General features: G+C 34.7%; 1 protein-coding gene across 2 annotated transcripts in view; it reads left to right on the top strand.

Annotated features, from left to right (window-relative positions):
* The window catches only part of ATP6V1A (ATPase H+ transporting V1 subunit A), a 54,127-nt gene extending 37,212 nt beyond the window's left edge, over window positions 1-16,915 (top strand). For both annotated transcript variants that reach the window (XM_045540249.1, XM_045540251.1), the window contains 8 exons: window positions 256-364; window positions 4,616-4,738; window positions 4,830-4,944; window positions 5,546-5,609; window positions 6,944-7,147; window positions 11,301-11,395; window positions 12,773-12,944; window positions 14,533-16,915. In XM_045540249.1, coding sequence (XP_045396205.1) covers window positions 256-364; window positions 4,616-4,738; window positions 4,830-4,944; window positions 5,546-5,609; window positions 6,944-7,147; window positions 11,301-11,395; window positions 12,773-12,944; window positions 14,533-14,625 — 975 coding nt within the window. In that variant the 3' untranslated portion in view covers window positions 14,626-16,915. The remainder of the gene's footprint in view (window positions 1-255; window positions 365-4,615; window positions 4,739-4,829; window positions 4,945-5,545; window positions 5,610-6,943; window positions 7,148-11,300; window positions 11,396-12,772; window positions 12,945-14,532) is intronic.
* The last annotated feature ends 5,753 nt before the right edge of the window (window positions 16,916-22,668 follow it).

Here is a 22,668-nt window from a genome sequence, read left to right as displayed (position 1 = left end):
TTATCATCTACTAGGTTACCGTAGTAATATTTCTTTTTTCATAAAATAATATATTTCATTTATGAAATAGAAATAAGTCTGTCTTCTTCACAGCACTGTGGAGCAGAGAAGAGAGGTTAGAGTGATGGGGAATATTACTTTGGGAACACTAATTCTAAGAGGAGTTAAATATGGGCAAGTTGTCAAAAAAAAGAGGGGGGACTAAAATGTTACCTTTTGAAAGTGGAGAATCACTAATAGATTTTTTACCTCTAGCTCACAATGGAAGTTGATGGTAAGGTAGAGTCAATTATGAAGAGGACAGCTTTAGTAGCCAATACCTCTAATATGCCTGTTGCTGCTAGAGAAGCCTCTATTTATACTGGTGAGTATATGAATTGGAATAAAAGCAATTAACATCTGTTCTTAAGTTTAAAACTATCTCCAAACTTATTCTTTTCCAAAGAACTTTTTTCTTTCATTCTAAAATACCTCTGTACATGCAATCACATTCCTAGCTTTAAAAAAAAATTTACTTATTATATCTTAAGAACAAATGAGTATAAGACATATAGAGCTGCCCCAATCTTTTTAATGACCGTAAAATGATGTACTACTTTTCTACCTTTCTTCGTTACATGTTTTACCGTCTATCTTTAAATATACCTGTACCTCTATAACTTGTAATATCAGCTTTGAATTATTAAATTTTTACTGAGGATATAAGATAAAATTTGTGTGTTTACATATTACCTTCTGTCTTTGCTATTGCTTCCATCCCAGCTTTTAGTACTTCTATTTCTACATTTTCAGGGTTTTTATAAAATTTACATTCTGTTCTGTAACTATAAATCCAATATTTGAATTAGCTTTAGACCTAGTGAAATGGAGTCAAAGGACTGGCAGTTCCTTGACTATAGTTTCTCCATTCATTTCTTGATTGGCTAAAATTTAACTTTTGGAAGTTTCTTCAAGAAAGGGTCATGGACACTGTATTCCCTGAATTCTTTTTTCTTCATAAATTTGATTTTTTTTCTGTTGCCTTTGAACTTTTAACAGTAATTTGGCTGAATATAAAATTCTTGGATCAGGCCAAGACAGGAGGATCTCTTGAGCCCAGGAGTTTGAGGTTGCTGTGAGCCAGGCTGTTGCCATGACACTCCAGCCCAGGCAACAGAGCAAGACTCTGTCTCAAAAGAAAAAGAAAAAAAAAACTGAAATTCTTGGATCAATATTTATTTCTCTGAGAACTCAATGTAGAAAGATCTGAGGCTAGCCTGTTTTTTTCCCTTTAATGATGATTTTTCTTCTTTCCCAAAAGAATTTCTCTTTAAATTTGAAGTCTCATAATTTTATTAAGATATATCCTAGTATTGATAGTTTTGATAAATTTTTCCTGAGACATAGTATACCCTTTTAATCTATGAATATATCTTTTATTTTGGAAAAATTTTGAAAATTGTACCTGAAATTTTTTTCTTTTCTATTATGGCTGTCTTCTTCAAATATACCAACTAGACATATTAGATGTCTGTTATCTGTTTTCCGTATATATCGTTTCCTCTCTAATCCTTTTTATTTAGCCTTTTGCATGTTTGTTCATAGGATAAGTGATGTTTATTCTTTGTGTTGCTTCTAATGAAAGCTTCATTTCTATAATGTTTATTTTTTCTTCAGTTGTTTGTTGAGTTCCTGGCTCATTAAACATGTCTTCTTATCTTGTTTTATATTCCTTGAGATTTTATTTTGTGGTAGGATATACAGTTCTAAGGTTTTCATTTTTTTACTAATTGTGGTCACAGTTTTCACTGTCCCTTGGCAGATTCTTTGACCATCATTGTATTCTTCTTTTGTCCTTTTTTTCCTTATTTTATCTTTGTTTAGATAGCCCATACTGATATTTATTATTATATTACCACTACTTGTCTTTGTAGGATATGGGAGGGGATGGCTGTGACTGGGGTCCAGGTCAGCAGGGATTCTTCATTGTGACCTGTGAAGTTTGTTATGGCATGGAGCTGTGTCAGGAAGTTATTTTACTCTTTACTTCTCTCCTGCCAACAGAAATCAGCAGCTGTAAGGACATTCACAGTGAATTCCTTCTCTTCCACCCTGCCTCACCCACTTTTCACTTAGTGAAAATATAGAGTAATGCATATGTTTTGTTTATCCCCATCTCCCTCCTTGTCATTGATGCCAAACTGAGTCCAAGGAACTCCTGCCATTAGCTATGTAGCTTCTTGCAGCTTTCCAAAAAAAGGATTCTTGGTTTTGCTCTGCAGGATGTACCTCCTAATTTGTAGAAGCTTCATGTGAGATGTACAGCCTGAGATGAATTTTTGGTGTTTTCCTGCACCCTTGTTTGGTGTTCATCTCATTTAGGTGGCTTTTTTCCTTATTTTGTTGTGGGGCTAAACATGTCTTCTAGTTTTTAATGATTGAGTTGTATTTCTGTTATTTCTTGTTCTACTTGTGTGGTGGTAACTTTTATGAAGAGGAGAAAGTGACATATTCATCTGCCATTTTAAGACAGGAAATCTACATCATCCTTTGAAATGGCTGCACAGTATCCGTTTGTATGGATATATCAATGTCTATTTAACCAGCATCCTTTTGGTGGACACTTGGATTATTTGTGATTTTTTGCTATCACATGCAGTGCAGCACTAAAACATCCTTATGTGTGGTTTTTTTTTTTTACATTGTTCTTTGTATGTTTTGTGGGCATGTTTCTTTACACATTTTTGTAGGGTAATTTCGTGGAAGTAAAGGTCCTGAGAATGCAACTGTTAATGCGATGTTAAATTCTGATAGCCCTTCAAAGGGCTGACAGTGAACAAGAGTTTCTGTTTTGCCACATCTTCAATCTTAGTTTTTTCAACAGATTCTTATGGTAATTATCAAGCATATAGAAAAGTTTAAAGAATATTACAGTGAACACCCAGGTACCCAGCACCCAGATTCAGCAGCTGACATTTTAAGTATTCTTGCTTTATTAGATGACTATTCAATCTGTATTTCTTGACAATGAGCTAGCATCTTTCCTGTGTATATTAACCGTTTAAAAACTGCCTTCTGTCCATTTTCCTTTTGGATGGTAGTTGTTTTTCATACTGATTTGTAAAGCCTGTTGATTAATAAATAAATAAGTCCTTTATCTGTAATGAGTTGCAGATATGTCCCAGTGTGTCATTTGATTTTGTGTGAGGTATTTTTTTCTTGTAGGCACTTATATCTTTAGATCTATGAGAGAGTTCTTATTTACTCACGTGTGTCTATCTTCTATAAAGAATCTGATACATAACACACACACACATACGTACCTACATACACACATATACACAGGTACAAATGTGTTTTTTTTATCCCCATCTCCCTGCTTCTCCAAATGCCAGACTCGGTCCAAGAAACTCCTACCACTAGCCAAGTAGCTTTTGCAAACAAAGAATTTGTACATATACACAAATACAAGTATTGGTAATATTTCATCACAGACTTAAAATACTGGCATGCTTGTATAAGAGAGGATCTGTTCTTATTATCAGATTAAAATGTATGATAATTTTGTATTTTTGAAGAATTTTATTTTACTTATATAAGTCTGCTTTTTTACTGGTAAAATAAAGGAATCAGGACATTAGAGCTTGGGACTTTTATTATATAATGTAACAACAACTATACATTCCTAATATCTTAGAGTTGCATAGTACTTTGTACCTTTTGGAGGGCATTTAGATGTATTTCACTTCATCTGATATATATTTTACAAGAATATGGCAGGAGTTACTCCATTTCAACAGATTAGGAAACCACACTGCGAAATCAATTTATTTTGCTAAGATTAATGACAGAACAGGAACTAGAACCCAAGACTTCTTTCTGTATGTTAGTTTCTTATAAATGGTTTCCTGTGTGTGAATTAACAGCACAGGACCTGATCTACATAACAGAATGATCTGGATAATTGAAATATTATTCATGTTAATAACATTTGTTACTTTTGAAAAATAACCAAACAAGCTAATTAGCTGAGGGGTATTTATATATGCATGAGTGCGTGTGTCTATGATATATAGACAGAAGCTGCATTTGAAAATTACTTTGAGACTTAATTATTTCAACAAAAAGTAGAAAAAAAGTCTTTTCCTGCTTTCTAAAATGTGTATTGTATTAGGGTTGGCTAGGCTATGGCATCAAATAATTCCAAACATATATTTGCTCAGTATCATAGATGTTCATTTCAGGTGTTCAGGGGGCTCTTTACTCTGTCACTCTGGGCTGGCATCCAGACTGAAAAGAGCTCTTCCATTTTTCATACGTGGCTTTAAGGGTTCCTAGGAGTTCTCTCCATTTCAATAGTCCAGAAGGAAGAAAGAGTATGTGCCTTGCCAGGCCATAAAACACATTATTTTGACTCACATTCCATTAGCCAGGGGTTAATTACATGGCCATATCTAAATGCACAAGATGCTGGGGAATATAGTTTAGCTGTATGCCCAGAAGCAGAGAAAGAACAGATTTGCAGGAACAGCTAGCAGTCTCGCTCATGTACTTATTGCTTTAAGTTTTCTTAAGGGTGAAAAGGTCAGGATTTTATGTTGTAGCATTGTAACTTCTAATATTCTTCCCAATTTAGGAATTACGCTGTCAGAATATTTCCGTGACATGGGCTATCATGTCAGCATGATGGCTGACTCTACCTCTAGATGGGCTGAGGCGCTTAGAGAAATTTCTGGTCGTTTAGCTGAAATGCCTGCAGGTAAGTCTTTGTATTGCTTTTCATGTAAGACTGATAGGATTTGGGGGGCTGGCTTAGAACCTCTCTTTTTAAATTTCTTTTCCTTTTTCAGATAGTGGATATCCTGCATATCTTGGTGCCCGTCTGGCCTCTTTTTATGAGCGAGCAGGCAGGGTGAAATGTCTTGGAAATCCTGAAAGAGAAGGGAGTGTCAGCATTGTAGGAGCGTAAGCACCCAAACTATTTACTTTTCAAAAGAAAGAAAGTCATTTATTTTAAAGAGAGAATATTTAGCTTCCTTTGGGAACAGTAGTTCTTAATGGGGGTTGCACCCCAGAGTCACCTAAGGAACTCTTGGAAGATACACATGTTTAGGTCATCTCTGTATGTTCTGGTTCAATAGGTTTGACTTCACTGATTTACTATATTCCAGTTACAATATCTTAGGAATAATTTAGAAAGTTATGGACATATTAAGATGAGATTGCATCATGATAAAAACAGTCAAGTTGCCTGATCACTGCATAGAGCCATAGTTTGTTCTTAGAGCTTTTCCTACCTTCCTGCTTCATCTATTTGATTAGAATAATGAAGCTGATTATAATAAAATATGTCTCATTTCTCATACTAGAAGGTGTTCAATAGGTATCATTCTTATTTGTAACTTAAATACTGGCTTTTGTTTAAAATTGTCTTATAAGATTTTCTTTCTAAAGGTCATTTCTAAAGTTATTTACATTTAAATTGACTTTCAAAAAATTGACTTTTATATATGTTATTTTTCATAAGCATTTCTAATGACTACATTTTTTTTTTTTTTAAATTTAGAGTTTCTCCACCTGGTGGTGATTTTTCTGATCCAGTTACATCTGCTACTCTTGGTATTGTTCAGGTATGTCTTTCCCTAGTGTAGTTAACTTCTGAGCCTTCCCCCTCCGCCTCCCTCCTCATTCTAATGTTATCTAATGTAATTGTTGTGAAGCATTTAGTTTAGTCTCTAAAGACTAGGCAATGGTAAAGTCTGTTTTAGGAACATTCTTAACACTGAGAGCCTTTAATGCTTCGTTTTTTCTTAGCTCTTTACCTGGGATTTTTAATAAACTTAGTAATATATAAGTGGAAAATACATCTAAGTAGCAAAGTTTTATTAGTGTTAGAGTAATACTGCCCTTCAAGTTAGAGTAACCCTAGTTATAGAAAAAAATATAACAAATATAAGTGTAATGGCAAAACTCAAAAGTTTATTTCTCCTCACAATATGGTCCAGGGCTCCTTCCATATTATGGCTTCACCATCACATACCCTGGTAATCGTCTGCATCTGGCTGGCACAACTGGAAACTATAGGCTCAAAAGTGACTCAGTCACTGCATTCATTCTATTAACCATACCAGATGACAGCAAGGATGGAAAAGTAGAGTTTCAGCACAGGCGGTGGCTTCCCAGTTACAAGGCATGAATTTTAGTGGCTACCTAGCCAGATTGGCCATTAAAAGAAGCCTAAATAAAAGATGTATACAAATCAGAGTTATAGTTAAAAAAAAGGTTGATATATGTATATGTGTATTATTTGTGTGAGAAAAACAGAATACTTACCTGTTTCTGTCAGAATCAGGTAAAAAGAAATGGCAGAGGCTAAATTTACAACTCTCAAGGTCTTTAACATTTGCTAAAATTTTGAGTTTTAAATTGTGGGGAAAGAGAGAGCAAAGTTAGAAATGCATAAAATATCTGTGAACGTTTGGCCTCAGAAAAATCACTGTTAGATCTTATTGGATTGGCCCTTCATGGTAGAGAACTCAATTTAATCAGAACATCTAGAGGTTTTTAATCCAAGTGAAGTGTCTATTCCATCTAAATAAACTTCTTCGGGTTCATCTGTTTATATTGTACATTAATAATCTTCTAAAAGGTCAATCAATTCTTTGCTATCAGATTTGACATACTATTAAGCAAATTCAGATAAATTTTGAATTTGATTTGTAGGTATTACCCACCCTAAAAATGCAAAGACTACATTTTTAATTGACATTTCCTGAAAGTTTTATTCTATTTCAGTTACACTTGGTATATACTGAAAGGATATATAATTTGGCCAATAAATTATAGGGTTGCATATATAGGAAAAAGAAATATACTTCAATTTTTTTTTAATTTTTGTTTTTTAAGAAAAATTATTGGTTTGGTTTTTTTTTTTGTTTTATTTTGTTTTGTGTTTTTTAATCAGGTGTTCTGGGGCTTAGATAAGAAGCTAGCTCAACGTAAGCATTTCCCTTCTGTCAATTGGCTCATAAGCTACAGCAAGTACATGCGTGCCTTGGACGAGTACTATGACAAACACTTCACAGAGTTTGTTCCTTTGAGGACCAAAGCAAAGGAGATTCTGCAGGAAGAAGAAGACCTGGCAGAAATTGTACAGCTTGTGGGGAAGGTAAGTTGTTGAATCTTATGGAAGATAGATCTGTGGGTTATACTGGAGTGTTATAAAGATAGATAAAACCTTAGATATACAGATTCTTGCCTAGCAAAATAAATATTTATTAAATATTTTTACCACTAATTGAAATAATTTTCCTTTATAGCACTTAGCATGGTCCTGCATATATTGTAGGTAAGAAAGAAGGAAACACTTGATTTACTTTTGTTTCTTGAAATGGAATATAACCATCACCAACCAAATTAGAGATAGGTTAGGATTTGTGAACACACATTTTTGTAGGAGCACTAGGGCTAGGTATCAGAAGAATTGGATTCTAGTTCCTCGAGTATAACTATGTGACCTTAGACAAGTGACTTACATTCTTGTGTCTGTGTCATGGTGTTTCAAAGGAAGATGATATGATTAAATTTAGGCAAATTAAATCACAGAATCAAATGACTTCTCAGATAGTGTGCAATGCTAGTTTGGTTCTGTTGTTTTTATTATATCTTATAAAGTCACCTCCCAATTTTTCCAACAAAGGATAATATTATTAGATAGCTAACATGTCTAGCATGTATTAAATAGTCATTATTTGTAGAAGAGTACTGTAGCCCTATAAGAGGAAAAACAGAAGACCTGCAAAATGAGATAAAGACAGTACAAGAAAAGAAAATTACAGCCTCATTTTGTTTATGAATATAGGTATAAAATATTAGCTTATGGGAACTAATAGGGTATTAAAAATGATAATGTATCGTGAGCAAGTAAAGTTTTTCTGAAGAATGCAAATATGATTAGACACAGAAAATCTATTATTGTAATTCAGCCATGTAACTAATATAATGGAAAAAGGATATCTTAATGTGGAAAAAATATTTGATGTTCACTATTTAACTATGATTTTTAGAAACCTCTTATCAAACAAGGAATAGAAGGAAACTTCCTTAATTTGTTAAAAGTAATATACTGAAACATAGGGAAAACATTTTACTTAATGGAGAAATTTCAGATGCATTTCATTTGAAAATTAGGATTAAGACAAGAGTGCCTACTATCACTGTGTTCAGTCGAATACCAAAGGTCCTGACCAATGATGTAAGAAAAGAGAAAAGTTGTAAAGAAGAGATAAAAATATCATTATTTGTAGATAATGTGCTTGTATAACTAGAAGCATAACAGAACTAACAGAAAAACAGAAAATAATAAGAGTCTGGTGAGGAGTTTTGATTCAAGATAAACACAAATCCAGAGAATTTCTCTACACTAGCAATACCAATTTGCAAATAAAACTAAAAATAAGGTGTTCACAATAGCAACAAAAACTAGAGTGTAGGGGCCAGGTACAGTGGCTCATGCCTGTAATTCTAGCACTTCGGGAGGCTGAGGCTGGAAGATTGCTTGAGCTCAGGAGTTTGAGACCAGCCTGAGCAAGAGCAAGACCCTGTCCCTACGAAAAATAGAAAAACTAGCCAGTCATGGTGGTGCACACCTGTAGTCCCAGCTACTTGGTAGGCTGAGACAGGAGGATCACTTGAGCCCAGGAGTTGGAGGTTGCAGTGAGCTATGTATGATGATGCCACTACACTGTAGCCCAAGTAACAAAGCGAGACCCTGTCTCTAAAATTAAAAAAAAAAAGTAACTAAATATATATATATATATATATATATATTTCTTCTATGGGAAACACTTTTGCACCAATAAATAAAACAGAAGATGATCTGAAAACAGAGACAGTTCATGCTGTGGGATGGAATGACTTACTAAAAAGATGCCACTTCTCTTGAATTGTAAATTTGGTGTGATGCCAGTCAGGTTTCTAGTTGAATCTTCTGAGCAAATCAGTAATCATTCTAAAATTCATCTGATGTCACAAAGATTCACAACCTTAAAAAATAGTGAAGAGGGAGCTCTTTTCCTATTGAATAAGGGGAAATACAAAACCATAATAACAAAAACACTGTGCAGTCTTAGTGAAGTAACAGACAAATAGAACAGTGGAACAGAACAGGGATAGACTCATGACTATATGAACCATTGACAATGCAAAAATGATACCACAAATCAAGTAACAGGAAGATGGATTGTTTTAGTCAATGATGGAAACTATTTACTATTTGAAGAAAATTAAAATTGGATTGCTACCTAATTCCGCATATAAAGGTAGACTCCAGATAGATTAGCAATTTAATCTATCTGGGAAAGATAAGACTTTCAGGGTAATAGGAAACAAACATTAAGAAAATACCTATGTGATCTAGGGTTGGAAAGGGACTTCTTAGACTCCCATAAGCATAAACACTAAAACAAAACCAAAAAAAAAGTTTAAGGATTTTTGTTCAGTAAGGGCCTACCATGGATAAAGGTAACAGACCAATGATATTGGGAGAAGAAGTTTGCAACATCTAAAACTGATGGATGAATATCTAAAATGTGCAAAGATCTCCTATAAGTTAACAAGAAGCCTGGAACCCCAACAGAAATGTGGCCGAAGGAAAGAACAGACACGTTATAGAAGAGGAAACCCAGAAGACTAACAGGCCTGTGGAAAAATGCTCAGACAACAATGAGATATCACATTACATTGATTAGAATGGCAAAAATTAAAAAGCTGTGTCTTGTCAGGCGTTGTGGGGTTAGAGGAACTGGTGTACTCTTGGTGGAGGTATCATCTGGTGCTGCCTTTGTGGCAAGCAGTCTGATAGGACTTGCTTGCATACTCTGGGAGGTAGCAGTTCTGCTTCAGATATTTATCTCCAAAGAAATTCTCAAACAGGTCCTTAAGTGGACACTTGTGGTGGCAGGAAATTAGAGGAAATTTTAGATGGAAGGTAAAATAGGGAGGATACACACCACAGAGAATGAATTCTACAAGAGCTTAAAGCAGGAAAATACATGGCACACAGCCACATGTATGGATCTTAAAAACAAAGTACCAATGACACAAGTAAGAATGCTTTATATAATAAAAAACATTGGCACAAAATAAAACACATTTTAATGTTTACCTGTGCTTGAAGAGAGGACTAGGGATAAAAGGGATTTAAAAAGAAAAAAAACAGGTAAGCACATACTTTATAGTTCTAAACCACCATGTAATGTTAAAAAATTTAACTGTTTTGGAGCTTCATAGATTTCTGTGAAACAAACCTAAGAATGAGAATTCAAATAATTAAGATAGCAAGCCAGGATGTAAAGAAGTATTTCAAGAAAAGAACATCAATCTGTTTACGCACTAATGTTCATAGCAGCACTATTCATAGTAGCCAAGAAGTAGAAGTAACTCAAATGTCCATCTCAGGATGAATGGATAAACAATATGGTATATACATACAATGGGATACTATTCAGTCTTCAAAAGCAAGGAGGCTGGGCGAGGTGGCTCATGCCTGTAATCCTGCCACTCTGGGAGGCTAAGGGAGGAGGATCGCTTGAGCCCAGGACCATCCTGAGCAACAGAGCAAGACCTCATCTCTACAGAAAGTAGGCACCTTGTGTGGTGGTGAATGCCTGTAGTCCCAGCTACTTGGGAGGCTAAGGCAGGAGGATGCTTGAGCCCATGAGTTTGAGGTTGCAGTCAGCTGTGATGACACCACTGTACTCTAGCCCAAGCAACAGAGTGAGACCCTATCTCAAAAAAAATAAGGAAATTTTGTCACATGCTTCACCGTGGATAAACTTTGAGGACATTATGCTAAGTGAAATAAGCCAGTCACAAAAAGACAAATATTGTATGATTTCATTTATATGTGGTATCTAAAGTAGTGAAATTCATAGAAAGTAGAATGGCGGTTACCAGGGGCTGAGGGGAGAGGAGAAAGGGGAGTTAATGGGGTTTTTGTTTGTTTGTTGTTTGTTTTGGGGGAGTTAATGTTTAATGGATATAGAGTTTCAGACTTGCAAGATGGAAAAGTTCTGGAGATCTGATTCACAGCAATGTAAATATACTTAGCATTACTGAACTGTATACTTAAAAAAGGTTAAGACAGTAAATTTTATGTTACGTGCTTTTTGCCACAATAAAAAAAAGAACAATCAAAAAAGCTGTTATAAAGTGAATTTATTAGTACTAAGTGATTGTGTGTTGATTATATAGTTTCTGCTTGCCACCATTGGTCCCACATTGTATAAGTCAATTTCTAAAAATATCTTTTTCTCTTCTAGGCTTCTTTAGCAGAAACAGATAAAATCACCCTGGAGGTAGCAAAACTTATCAAAGATGACTTCCTGCAACAAAATGGATATACTCCTTATGACAGGTAAACAATACTGATTTTGTTTTTTTATTTGAGGATTTTCTATTGTTTTGGTGAAGGAGCTGCCTACACATTAAGAACATTTTTTTTCACTTCATACAGGCTCATATACTCTTGGCTCTATATTGGTATATTTTGTATATTCATAGCAGACATCTAATGACCTAATGTTTCCTTGTCTTGATTTGTTCATTTGTCCAATTATGGCAGTATTTTCACTCATATAATCATCTATAATTAGATTAATTTGTGGCTTGGTGTGCAGAACCTGGGAATCATTGCCTCCCTCAGAAGCTTTCTTCACATCTTCTTTCCACTGCCCATATCTCTTTTACTTTTTTCCTAAAAAATTATGTTCTGCTTTCTTTCCTCATCTCCCTAAAGTCCCATTTCTTCTCTTTCTTTCTACAAAAGTTCCTGTTATAACCCTGCCCAGTGCTTGCTTTTTTTCAGTATTGTCTGTGCTACTACCAAGGCTTGTTTAAAGTTACCATTTCTTTTAGACTTTGAGAATTTGAGCCCTTTCATCCCAGGCTATCTTTTCTCCCTCAAATTTTGTTTGGTCCCATATAAAACTGAAGAGGGAATAGAGCAAGTAGGATTACCAGAATGTAGAGCAAGCAGAAAATACGCCAATCTATCGTAAACCTCGGAAACCTGCTACATCAGGAACTTAAGAAGCCTAGGAACCACCCACACAAAGATATTTCAACAAGGGAAAAGTCCTTTGGAAAGGGTTTAATAGGAATATACATGAAATTATGTATGCAAATATGTTTTTAAATGTGCCAGGAGGTTGGTGAGACCCTGTATGCTCGAAGTTGAATATTTGTTCATGTGTCTTTGTAATTAAAAGGTATGAGTAAATGGAAATGAACACATGAAGGGGATAGGAACTACTATTAACTTTAGGGACTTGCAGGTTTCTGCTTTCCTATTATTCATTAAACCCTAACCCACTATCACAAGGGAGTCTTTACAACTCAGTTATTTTACCATTTGGGTTACTTATTTAACTGCATTGTACAAAAACAAACCCAGAGTCATTAGCTTACAGCAATACTGTTTCATTGTTTCTCCTGTTTAGTGACTTTAATAGAAAAATTAACATCACCCTTAAAATAAATAAAGGAATATATATCTCCATCTATGCCATCTCCTGAGATATCTCTGTCCAAAAACTTGGGTTAAGTCGTTACTGGTCTTTTCCACTATTCTTTTTTCATTCCTTATCTATCACCCATTAAATATAAACAGTCTGCATATTTAAATAAAGAAACTAATGCTCTGGTAGTTTATAGATAGACTAAGTTTTATATAAAGGATGAAACTACTTTGGAGTTTGTTTATGTTAATTTTTTTGACCTTCATTTATCCTAGGTTCTGCCCATTCTATAAAACAGTAGGGATGCTGTCCAACATGATTGCATTTTATGATATGGCCCGTAGAGCTGTTGAAACCACTGCCCAGAGTGATAATAAAATCACATGGTCCATTATCCGTGAGCACATGGGAGAGATCCTGTATAGACTTTCCTCCATGAAATTCAAGGTATATTTTGTTTCTGCTGTGACTTTTTTTTGGTAGGAAATGTTTCTTTTTAATTTTTCTAACTCTTTGAGTCCCAAACCTGGTGTGTGAAACTTGCATTTAACTTTTCCACACATGATCAGTTTGTGTAAAACCAATACAGGCCTCAAAGTTATGTTCAAGTAGGAGTTCTGATGATAAAAATTATAGTATGTCATGTCTAACGTAAATGCTGATGTGTTTTCCCTTTTGTCTTAGCTGCCAAGCAATTTAGAGCTTAATTCACGGCTGAGCAGCAATTACCTTACTTCAAGTGCCTATTAATGTCTAGCCCCCATGTTCTTCTGCTCTGTTTACTTCTTTTAAATATCATGTATTACACATCATTTTTAACTTTTAAGTGGCCTCTTGTTCTTTTGGAAGTACACGAGATAAAAATAGAAAATGAAATTGTTAGTAAAAAAATGTGTAAGATTATTTTTAAAATATTTGATTAGTTGAATTTTATTTAATTATGTGTAAGTTATAACATCCAGGCGTATTTACTAATCACCTATTGAGAATGATTCTCTGAATGTATATGCAATATAAAATTTAAAAAATATATATATAGTATGTGTTTATACTGTAGATTTAAAGTAAACCTGTGCAAATTAGATAGTCACTGTATCAAGAATTTAAAAACATTCACACCCTTAGGGTCCTATCATTCCACTTTGAGATATATAGACCAAGAAAATAATCAGATTTTCGTTATGGATATATATAAAAGATTGTTTGTTAAACTTTGTAAATGTCATGCAAGAATAAATAGAGCCAATAGTACATTATGAAATGCCCATAAGATAGACTATTATGAAGGCATTAACATCTTTTTGTAAAAAAATATCCAAAGACATAGAGAAATGCTTATGGTATATAGAGTGAAACAATCAGATTATAAAAAATTTCATATGTAATTTGATCCAAATATTGTCTTTAAAAATTATATATTCATAGGAAGAGGATGAAAAAGAAATATAGTAGAGATAATTTCTTATAGTGTGATTAAAGTTATATTTTTTCTATTTATATACTCATTGTATCAAATTAACATTTTAAGGTATTGTTTTAGTGTCATTAAGTATTCTTCTGTAGCATTATTTTGTGGCTGAAGATTATTATTTTTCTGTTCTTAGGCATTTAGGAAATTTCCAGTTGGTGTGGACAACCATGTAGATGTTTAAGTAGTTGGTTTTGTGCATTTTCCTTGTTATTTCCTAAATTTTACTTTTCCATCCCAGTGTGATACTACTGGACCTTGAGTAGTAAATTCTGGTTTGATTAAATTAACTCCTAATTATCATATGCGTTCAGTCATATTATTAAGACATCCAATGTGTGATGTTGCATAATTTCCCAATATTGTGCATGTTGTTGAGGATAAAGCCGTTGGCCATTGCATGTAGTTAGCAGGCAAAATACAACATTTAAATTTTGTTTTCTCTCTGGTTGGTTGGATTATGACTCTAAACCTTAGTACTCAAAATATATTAAATACAAGTAACTTACCATACATTGTGAAAATTATTTTCCAAAGGCAAATAGAATTTATCATGTCTTTTTTCAGGATCCAGTGAAAGATGGTGAGGCAAAGATCAAGAGCGACTATGCACAGCTTCTTGAAGATATGCAGAATGCATTCCGTAGCCTTGAAGATTAGAACTGTGATTTCTTTTCCTCCTTTGCCTCAGCAAGCTCATATGTGTATATTTTCCTAAATTTCTCATCTCAGACTCTTTGCTTCTCTATTGTGCAGCTTTGAGACTAGTGCCTATGTGTGTTATCATTTGTTTCCCTGTTTATTTGGTAGGTCTTATATAAAACAAACATTCCTTTGTTTTAGTGTTGTGAAGGGCCTCCCTGATCCTTTGTCCAAAGTGGTGAATGTAGTAAATATGATATATAATGGCTACACTACTGTAAACTTGTATGTAGGGTGATGACACTCCTTGTCATAAGTTTGCCCTTTGCTCATCTTCATTAAATTGTAAACAGGACTACTGCATGTACTCTCTTTGCAGTGGATTTGGAATAGAAGGCCAGATTTCTATACCTTTTGACAGGTACTTTTTGAAATGACTCAGTATCTATGAGATAAGGTCATTTGCAGCTTAGCATTTTGCAAAGTAATTGCTTTGCAGGAAATATTTACTTTTTAAAAACATAAATGATTAATGTTCCAATTATGCATTGCTTCCCCGACATAAATCAGGAATATTTATGGGAAACTGTTGGGAACTATACTGTATTAAAACAGGCATTTGTGGGATTCAGCACAATATGTGAATCAGTATCCTCAAAAAAGTGAAAAAAGAGCCAGGCGGTCAAACTTAGTTAGATCAACATTGTCTTGTTAAAGCATATTTTACTTTACTAGGAAAAATTCAGTATCAAGGACTATTATACACTGCATTACTAGGAAATTCTTTTTAAAATTATATTTAAAACAATCACTGAAAACTTGATCCACATCACACTCTCTTTTCTTCAAACATCTTAGAAGCATAAGCTTCTAAGAATCATGTGGCAGTGTGATGGGCAGTCATATGCCATAGAGAAGATATTTAGGAGTGGTTAAAGGTTGTTTGCACCTTTAAGGACCAGCTGGCCTGTAGAGATTCTTGGGGCCAGAGTGGCATTATGTTTTTACAAAATAATGACATCTGTTACATGTTTGCATGTTCATTTACTTGTTGAATTTTTGAACGGCCAGTTTACCAATGGTAGAAAATATTACTTCTTTCATGGGGTTTTTGATTCACTGTTTCAAAAGGTTTCTCAGAATATCTATGGCTACAGCAGCATAACAGTTTCCATTCTATTTAGTAGGGATGAAATTCTTGTATCTGCTGATAACAGAATCTGGGTCATGTGGAAAAGATCATTTTATCCTGTCTTTTAAGTATATGTTTAAAAATAACCTCTGTGTTTGTATAAGACGACACACTGTAGAATAGCTCTGAGAGCAACGGGTTCCCGTTAACTCTTTCTGACCAATAGTGCTGGCACCATGGCTTCCTCTTTGGGAAGAAGAAGGGGGATGTGAACATGTTTAGCAATCTCAAACACCCAAATGTAATAGCATAAATAAATTGTTTATTTTATGCCTTGGTATGTTATTATTTAAATTTTTAGGTAGTGTATTTCTTTTGATCTATTAAGGAAAGATGCAATCGGTAGAGAATTCAAATATAGTTTTGTTTAAATCTTTGCAGATTGCATGTTTTTACAGTGACCTGTTACCAAGGAAAGGTATTCTTCCATACTAGTTTTTTTAACCTTTCAAAATACTGACAGATAAAAATTATGCAATGATTTGTTGAGATGTGGACTTAATGGTGCTGCTTAATCAGTTTGCTTCCAATGTGGCCTCCTACCCAGAGGCCCTAAGACTAGTGGAAATTAAACAATTTCAAAAACTTCCTATTCCTACAGTAAACCTACCAGCAAACTAGGATTGTGATAGTAATGAATGATATGATGAAGAAAGTTTGACCAAATTTGTTTTTGGTATTTTGAATTTGAGTCATTCTTAGTCATTTTGAGAATGTTGATGTGTGAGTGTGAAAATGCTAGAGAAACTATGCTCAGATATTCATTGTAGGTCTCCCTTCACCTATATGTTGTAGAATTTCAGATTGGTCACTGATCGTATTTCTTTAGGAAGAATGTGTTAAATTACAACGATCTTTTAAAACGATGATGCAGTTCTATATTTATTGTGCTGTGCCTGGTCCTAAGTGGAGCCAGTTAAACAAGTTTCATATGTATATTTCCAGTGTTAAATCTCACACATTGTACCCTTTGGAACTTTCCTTCCATCCTGAAGAGTGAATTGAAGAGGCCATATATATTGCCTCCTTATCCTTGAGATTTCACTATCTTTATGTTAAAAGTTGTGTATAATTGTTAAAAAATCTGTGAAAAAATAAAACGTGGATTTAAATTAACTTTTTTTCCCTTTTTTTTGTGGCAAGATCTGCTAGAAAACATGCACCTTATATTTTGACATGATGGTTGGACATGACTTCTTAAATTTTTTTCTTCCTTTCTTTATAGATTGTTACTTAAGATTTTGAAATTGAATTGCAGCCCTCACTATAGCCTGCAAAAAGTCCTATAATCATATCACACAATGATTTGGAAATACACTACAGAGAATCTCATGCAATTCTGAATATTACTTGAAATTGAGAAAGTGATTATTTCCAAAAATTCACTTCTGAATTAAAGGAGATCAGTGATACTCATTTCAATTTTTGACAAGTAAACTAAAGCCTGTAATTCATGATTATGCAAGCCAAAGACTTAAGGTCCAATGTAGCAATATGCATTGTAGCAATCCAATATGTTACCTAGGACATAATTTATTTGCTTAAATGTTGTATTTTTAACAATTTCCAAAGCAGTGAAGAAGCAGTATGGAATAAACAACTCTGTATTGTATTGAGTGAGTCAAAAGTGGGGTGTGATAAAATGCTATTGAAGTTGCTCTAAGAGGTTAGCTTGAATTCCTTCCAGAAGTTGACTCTGAGACAAGTATTTGAGTTTAAGTAGTTTGTTTGGGAGATGACACCAGGAAACAGCAGTAGGGGAGTAGAGAACTGAGACAGAATGGAAGGAAGCCAATAAAAGTGTTCATTATCAAGCAAGTTAACACTTTGGACTATGGAGCACAATCCTGCTGGGGAGTTCTGAGAGCAAGTGAAGAACACACATCTCAGTTATCCCACCTGGGGTGCAGAAAACCAGGGTATTGCCGTCAGTCATTGATTGACAGCCAGCTACTGTCAATCTTCTATTGAAAGCTGTACCCGCAAAGACGAGAGTTAATGCCCAGCACCTGCATACAGGTAGATCAGGCACAGGTGGCCACAGAAAACCCTCTGCCAAAATATTTAGGTGCTGGCAGTTGGGAGGTTGGGCTGGTATGCTCTAAAATGGTAGTGGCTGAGGAGATAAAAGTGGGACACTATTAGCAACAACTTCAGGCTTTTTACAAACCCAGGGGAAAAAAAGTTATTCAATCAGTAACTGAAAAGCCATTCTGCAAATTAAGGAAACACCATGTGAAAGGATCAGGGACTCTCTTGAGAGAAAAGATGTTTTTTGAACCATAATTAGTACACACTAATTATGGTCATAAGTAAACAAGTGGCATTTAATGCTCCTGCAAGTAAAGCAGCTTCTTAGCTTTTGACGAAAATCGGGATTTTGATCATTTATTCCAACCCTCTCATACAGAAGAGATTAAAGTCCAGAAAGGTTAGCTGTTTGATTTGCTCAGTGTCACACAGCTACTTAATAGCAACATTCTGGCCTCCTGAATTCTAGTGTCTCTTTGTTTACACTCAATCATACTGTGTATCTTTTCCTAATATGTGTACTTTTCACTCAGAACCAAGAAGTTGGGTGGGATAAATGTGAGATAAAGTAACAGGAAGATAAGTAGGGAGAAATTACTGGCTAGTCAAGATGGACAGTATGTGTAATATGATGATTCACTCATTTTAAGAAGGAAAATGTGATTGAGAAATTGTTAGAGTTTGAGCCAGAGTTTAGGAGGATGAGTTTAGAAATAGATAAGAATCATAGTTATCTTTTAAAAGGGGAGGAAGAAGAATACAAACAATAGTAAATATTTTACAAAGGACTTGTATCCAGAATATATAAAGAACTCCTAAAAGTAAAAAAACAAACAAAAAAAGCAGAGATCCTAGCAGATAAATGGATAAAAGAATTAACAGGCACCCCACAAAATGACCAATTATATGAAAAGGGTGCTCAGCTTCAAATCATCAGGGAAATGCAAATTAATGCAATATTATACCTCTTCATACTCACCAGAATAGCTAAAATGGAAAGGACAGAGAATGCCAAGTACTGGTGAGGATGTGGAGTAACTGGAGCTGTCATACATTTTTGTTGGGAGTGTAAATTTGTACAATCACTTTGGAGAACTAGTCTGATAGAACCTACAAAGTTGAATAAAGAAGTCAAACAAAAAAATATGTGCTGTATGATTCTATCTATATAAAATTCAAAAACCAAACTTAATCTATGGTGTTTGAAGTCTGGATAGCAGTTACCACATGGTAGGGAAGCGGGTGTTAATAACAGGAAGATAGCCTAAGCGGGGCATCTGGGGTGTTGATAGTGTTCTGGTCCTTGATGTGGGTCTTGCTAACATATGTGTGCTCACTTTAAAAATTCATACACACAATTTAAGCACTTTTCTGCATGTATGTCATACTTCAATAAGTTTACAAAAAAACTAATGATGATACTTAAGAGACTTCTATTTAAAGCAGTTTTACACTAAGAAATATACAGTGGTGGCTTTAAAATACTTACAGGTTTTACCTAATAATAAAATGATCTTGTTTTTGTTTGATTTTTAAGCTTGCACTTTTCTAGAAATGGTGATAGATTTTAATTTTTCAATTCAGGAGCTTTCAATTCTCTTTGCAATCAGTGGCTTGTTTTGTCAGATGGCTGACCAGGATTTGGGGTATAGTCTGTTCCTGGAACCGAGTGAAGCTAACCAGACTGCAGTCATAGACGGCATAAACTGTTGTTGTCTCTTCACAGTAGACTTATACAAATCTTTATTCAGGTGTCCATGAATACATATCACAGCCCTTAAGCCAGCAATGGAAGACTGTTTAAAGCAGGTTTAATGTTTTAAACAATTACACATCTTAATTAGGTGTTTTGTAAACTTGTCTGAATGTAAGAAACATGGGATTGTGTTAATACAGATTCCCAGGCCCTGCCCCAACCCAATATGAATTGAGATCTCTAGGGAAAGGGCAGGGGAATCAATTTAACAAACATCCCAGTAATTCTTAGCAAGGGGCAAGTTTTGGGAAACGACTACCTTTACTCAGTGCTTAGCTATGCAAGGTAACACAGGAGACTTAAATTTAAGTAAATCTCCCAAATGTTAACTAGCTTTATCATAATCTCAGCATTGTAAGATTTTTGTGGAACCGTCTATCCTTTAAGATGTCCCTTGGTACTGGCATTCAGCAGTGCTCTACTTGTTCACAGGTATTCTGACTCAGAATAGTCTGACACTCAAAGTTTTCCTAAATGATGAAATTGAAGCAGTAATAATTGTTATACCTATTGATTTTAAATAGGATTCTATTACAGCAGTTTCAGGTATTTACTGAATGAACCAACCAGTTTCTTTTCTGCCTATTTCTCTCCATGCAGGAGATTTTAAAACAGAACCAAAATTCTGCAACATATTTCAATTTTGTCATATGCAGACTTAGTTTGTGAATATAATTATAAAAGTATAATTTAATTCCATTTTTTAAAAAACAGCATTTGTCCTGGGATTCAATTTTTTTTAATCAAGATAACTTTTTATTAGTTTGCTTTTTAACCATCATCTCAATAGCTCTTTTATTGTTATGACTACCCAATAGCTAGCACATTTAGCCTTTACCTGATGACTTAAAATTGCACCAAGCATTTTGGAACGCCTTGTATAAAAGCCCCAAATTGCCTTCAATCACATAAAATCACATTCGTGGCCTTTATTTTTAAATGGTGTGCTTTATTTTAAAGTCTTTATAAAGCTCTTTTGACACTTGCCCTAAAAAATGATTTATGACAGAACTTCACCAAACATGTATTATTGCAGGTTAGATTCTTTAGGAGCAGATGCTGAGATGGAGATCTGGGTGCAAATTGTTAATTAGGAATAATTTAGAAAGGAAGGGGCCAAAAGCAGTGTGGGGCAGAGAAGAAGTCAAGTACAAAACAGACCTGACTTAGACTTGGCCACTCCTGGGCCAAAGCTCGAAAGTAAATATTCCCGGGTGGATATGCATCAGCCTGAAATGGCCAGGCCTGCATACCCCTGCCTCTCTTGGTTCCCAGGTGCAGGCTGCTTGTGAGGCTGTCACTTCCAGACTAGGTAGTTCTCAACATCTGCAGATCTAGAAGATGATAGCTGGAGGTTGTCTGCTGACCACATTCCTGGCAGCTGGGCAGCAGGTCTTTCCTTGAAAGGGAATCTGCCAGGCACCCTCTGTGTCCATGAGACAGTTTTAGGAGAAAGATGAATAATATGCATTTTAATGTATAGAGGCAAACATTTAGTACTTTAAATCCATGATTTCAAAGATTTGCTTAGTTAGGGAGGAGCCCAAACTATTCAGTATTTTTTAAGTGAGTCATTTAAAAAAATATTAAGTACATAAAATTACAGGAAGTAAGAAGATATGGTAAAAATCATGCAGGTAGTTTTCAAATGACAGAAATTTTAGCAACCCTACTTATAAGTTAAAAGCCAGACTGTTTTAGCATCAGTTAAAATGTAGGTGCTTACTGAATACTTTTAGAAGGATTCCAAGTAAACATTGGCCTGATTGTATATAGGAACTAATTATCAAATGCAAAACTCCTTAGAAAGTGACTACTTCAAAATTAATGGAACATATTTCTTGATATTTGAGTCACCTGACTGTTAACTACTCAAAAAAGTTAAAATTAAAAATTAAATAAATGGGCAAGACACCACTTCCAAATAAATACGTTTCTTTCTTGTAGCAGCATCTACCTGTATTCCTGTGGTTAAAGTACTACAAATTAAGTTTTGAGGGTTCACTCATACTATCCTGTTTCGTGATGCTCAGGAGAATCTTTAACCATGATCAAATAATCAAATCCCTGTTATTTATAGAGTTGCTTAAGTAACAACACAATTACAAATGTACCTCTGCAGCTTTGTCTCTTTGCAGTGTCTTGTACTTCCCAAACGGAATTTTGCATGTGCCATGTCACCTGTATTTTAAGTCATGCTACCCCAAATTCAGTGGCCAATTTATTGGAGCTCTCCAGACATTAAATTATAATATTTTGTCCATTTAAAAATTGGGTTGTCTTGCTTTTTCTTGTTGATTTGTAGTTTTAGATTATGTATGCAAGTCCTATGACGACTGTATGTGTTTTAAAAAATCATGTGTGTATGTGTGTGCTCATTAAGACTGATCATCTGTTTAGATGTTGTCAAATTCATCCATTTTAACATCCTCATGTTTCACTTAATGGTTTTAGCAACCATTGATCATTTCCTTGACCAGGGCTGCACAGCAGAACTTTCTGCAGTGATGGACATGTTTTAAGTCTGTGCTGTCGATACACTACTCAACTGAGCACTGGAAATGTGGTAGTGTGACTGAGGAGCTAAATTTTAATTTTATTTAATTTAAATAAACTTTCAATAGCAACATGTGGATAGTGGTTACTATACTGGAGAGCACAAGTCTAGATCCATCATTGCACATGTATTATATCTAATTTTATCATTCATTCTATATTTATTAGCTGGAATTCTATAAAAAAGAACTTATAGGATGACATTAACCTAAATTTACAGCTTGAAGTTTCTTTGATCCCTGTTCATTTCTTGGAATATGGTCTACAGATCAGCATAAGGGCTGGTTTACAATGACAAATGTTCAGGTATGTGCTTCCCAACTCACCTTCTGATCCCATCCCATCATGGGATGGGCTTTCTTTGAGTTCACTCCCAGCTTTATGGGTTGGTGGTTTCCCATCAGACTCTCCACACTGAGGCTTTGTCTTCTGTCCATCTCCTTACCAGGCCTCAAAAACTAAACCTCAGGGTTTGGTCAGATTCAGGGCAAAAGCAGCTTCATTACTTCAATCGTGTTTCTGGGTT

The sequence above is a fragment of the Lemur catta genome, chromosome 1, assembly GCF_020740605.2.
Source record: "Lemur catta isolate mLemCat1 chromosome 1, mLemCat1.pri, whole genome shotgun sequence".
NCBI lineage: Eukaryota > Metazoa > Chordata > Mammalia > Primates > Lemuridae > Lemur > Lemur catta.
This window is presented reverse-complemented; position numbering and strand designations above follow the sequence as displayed.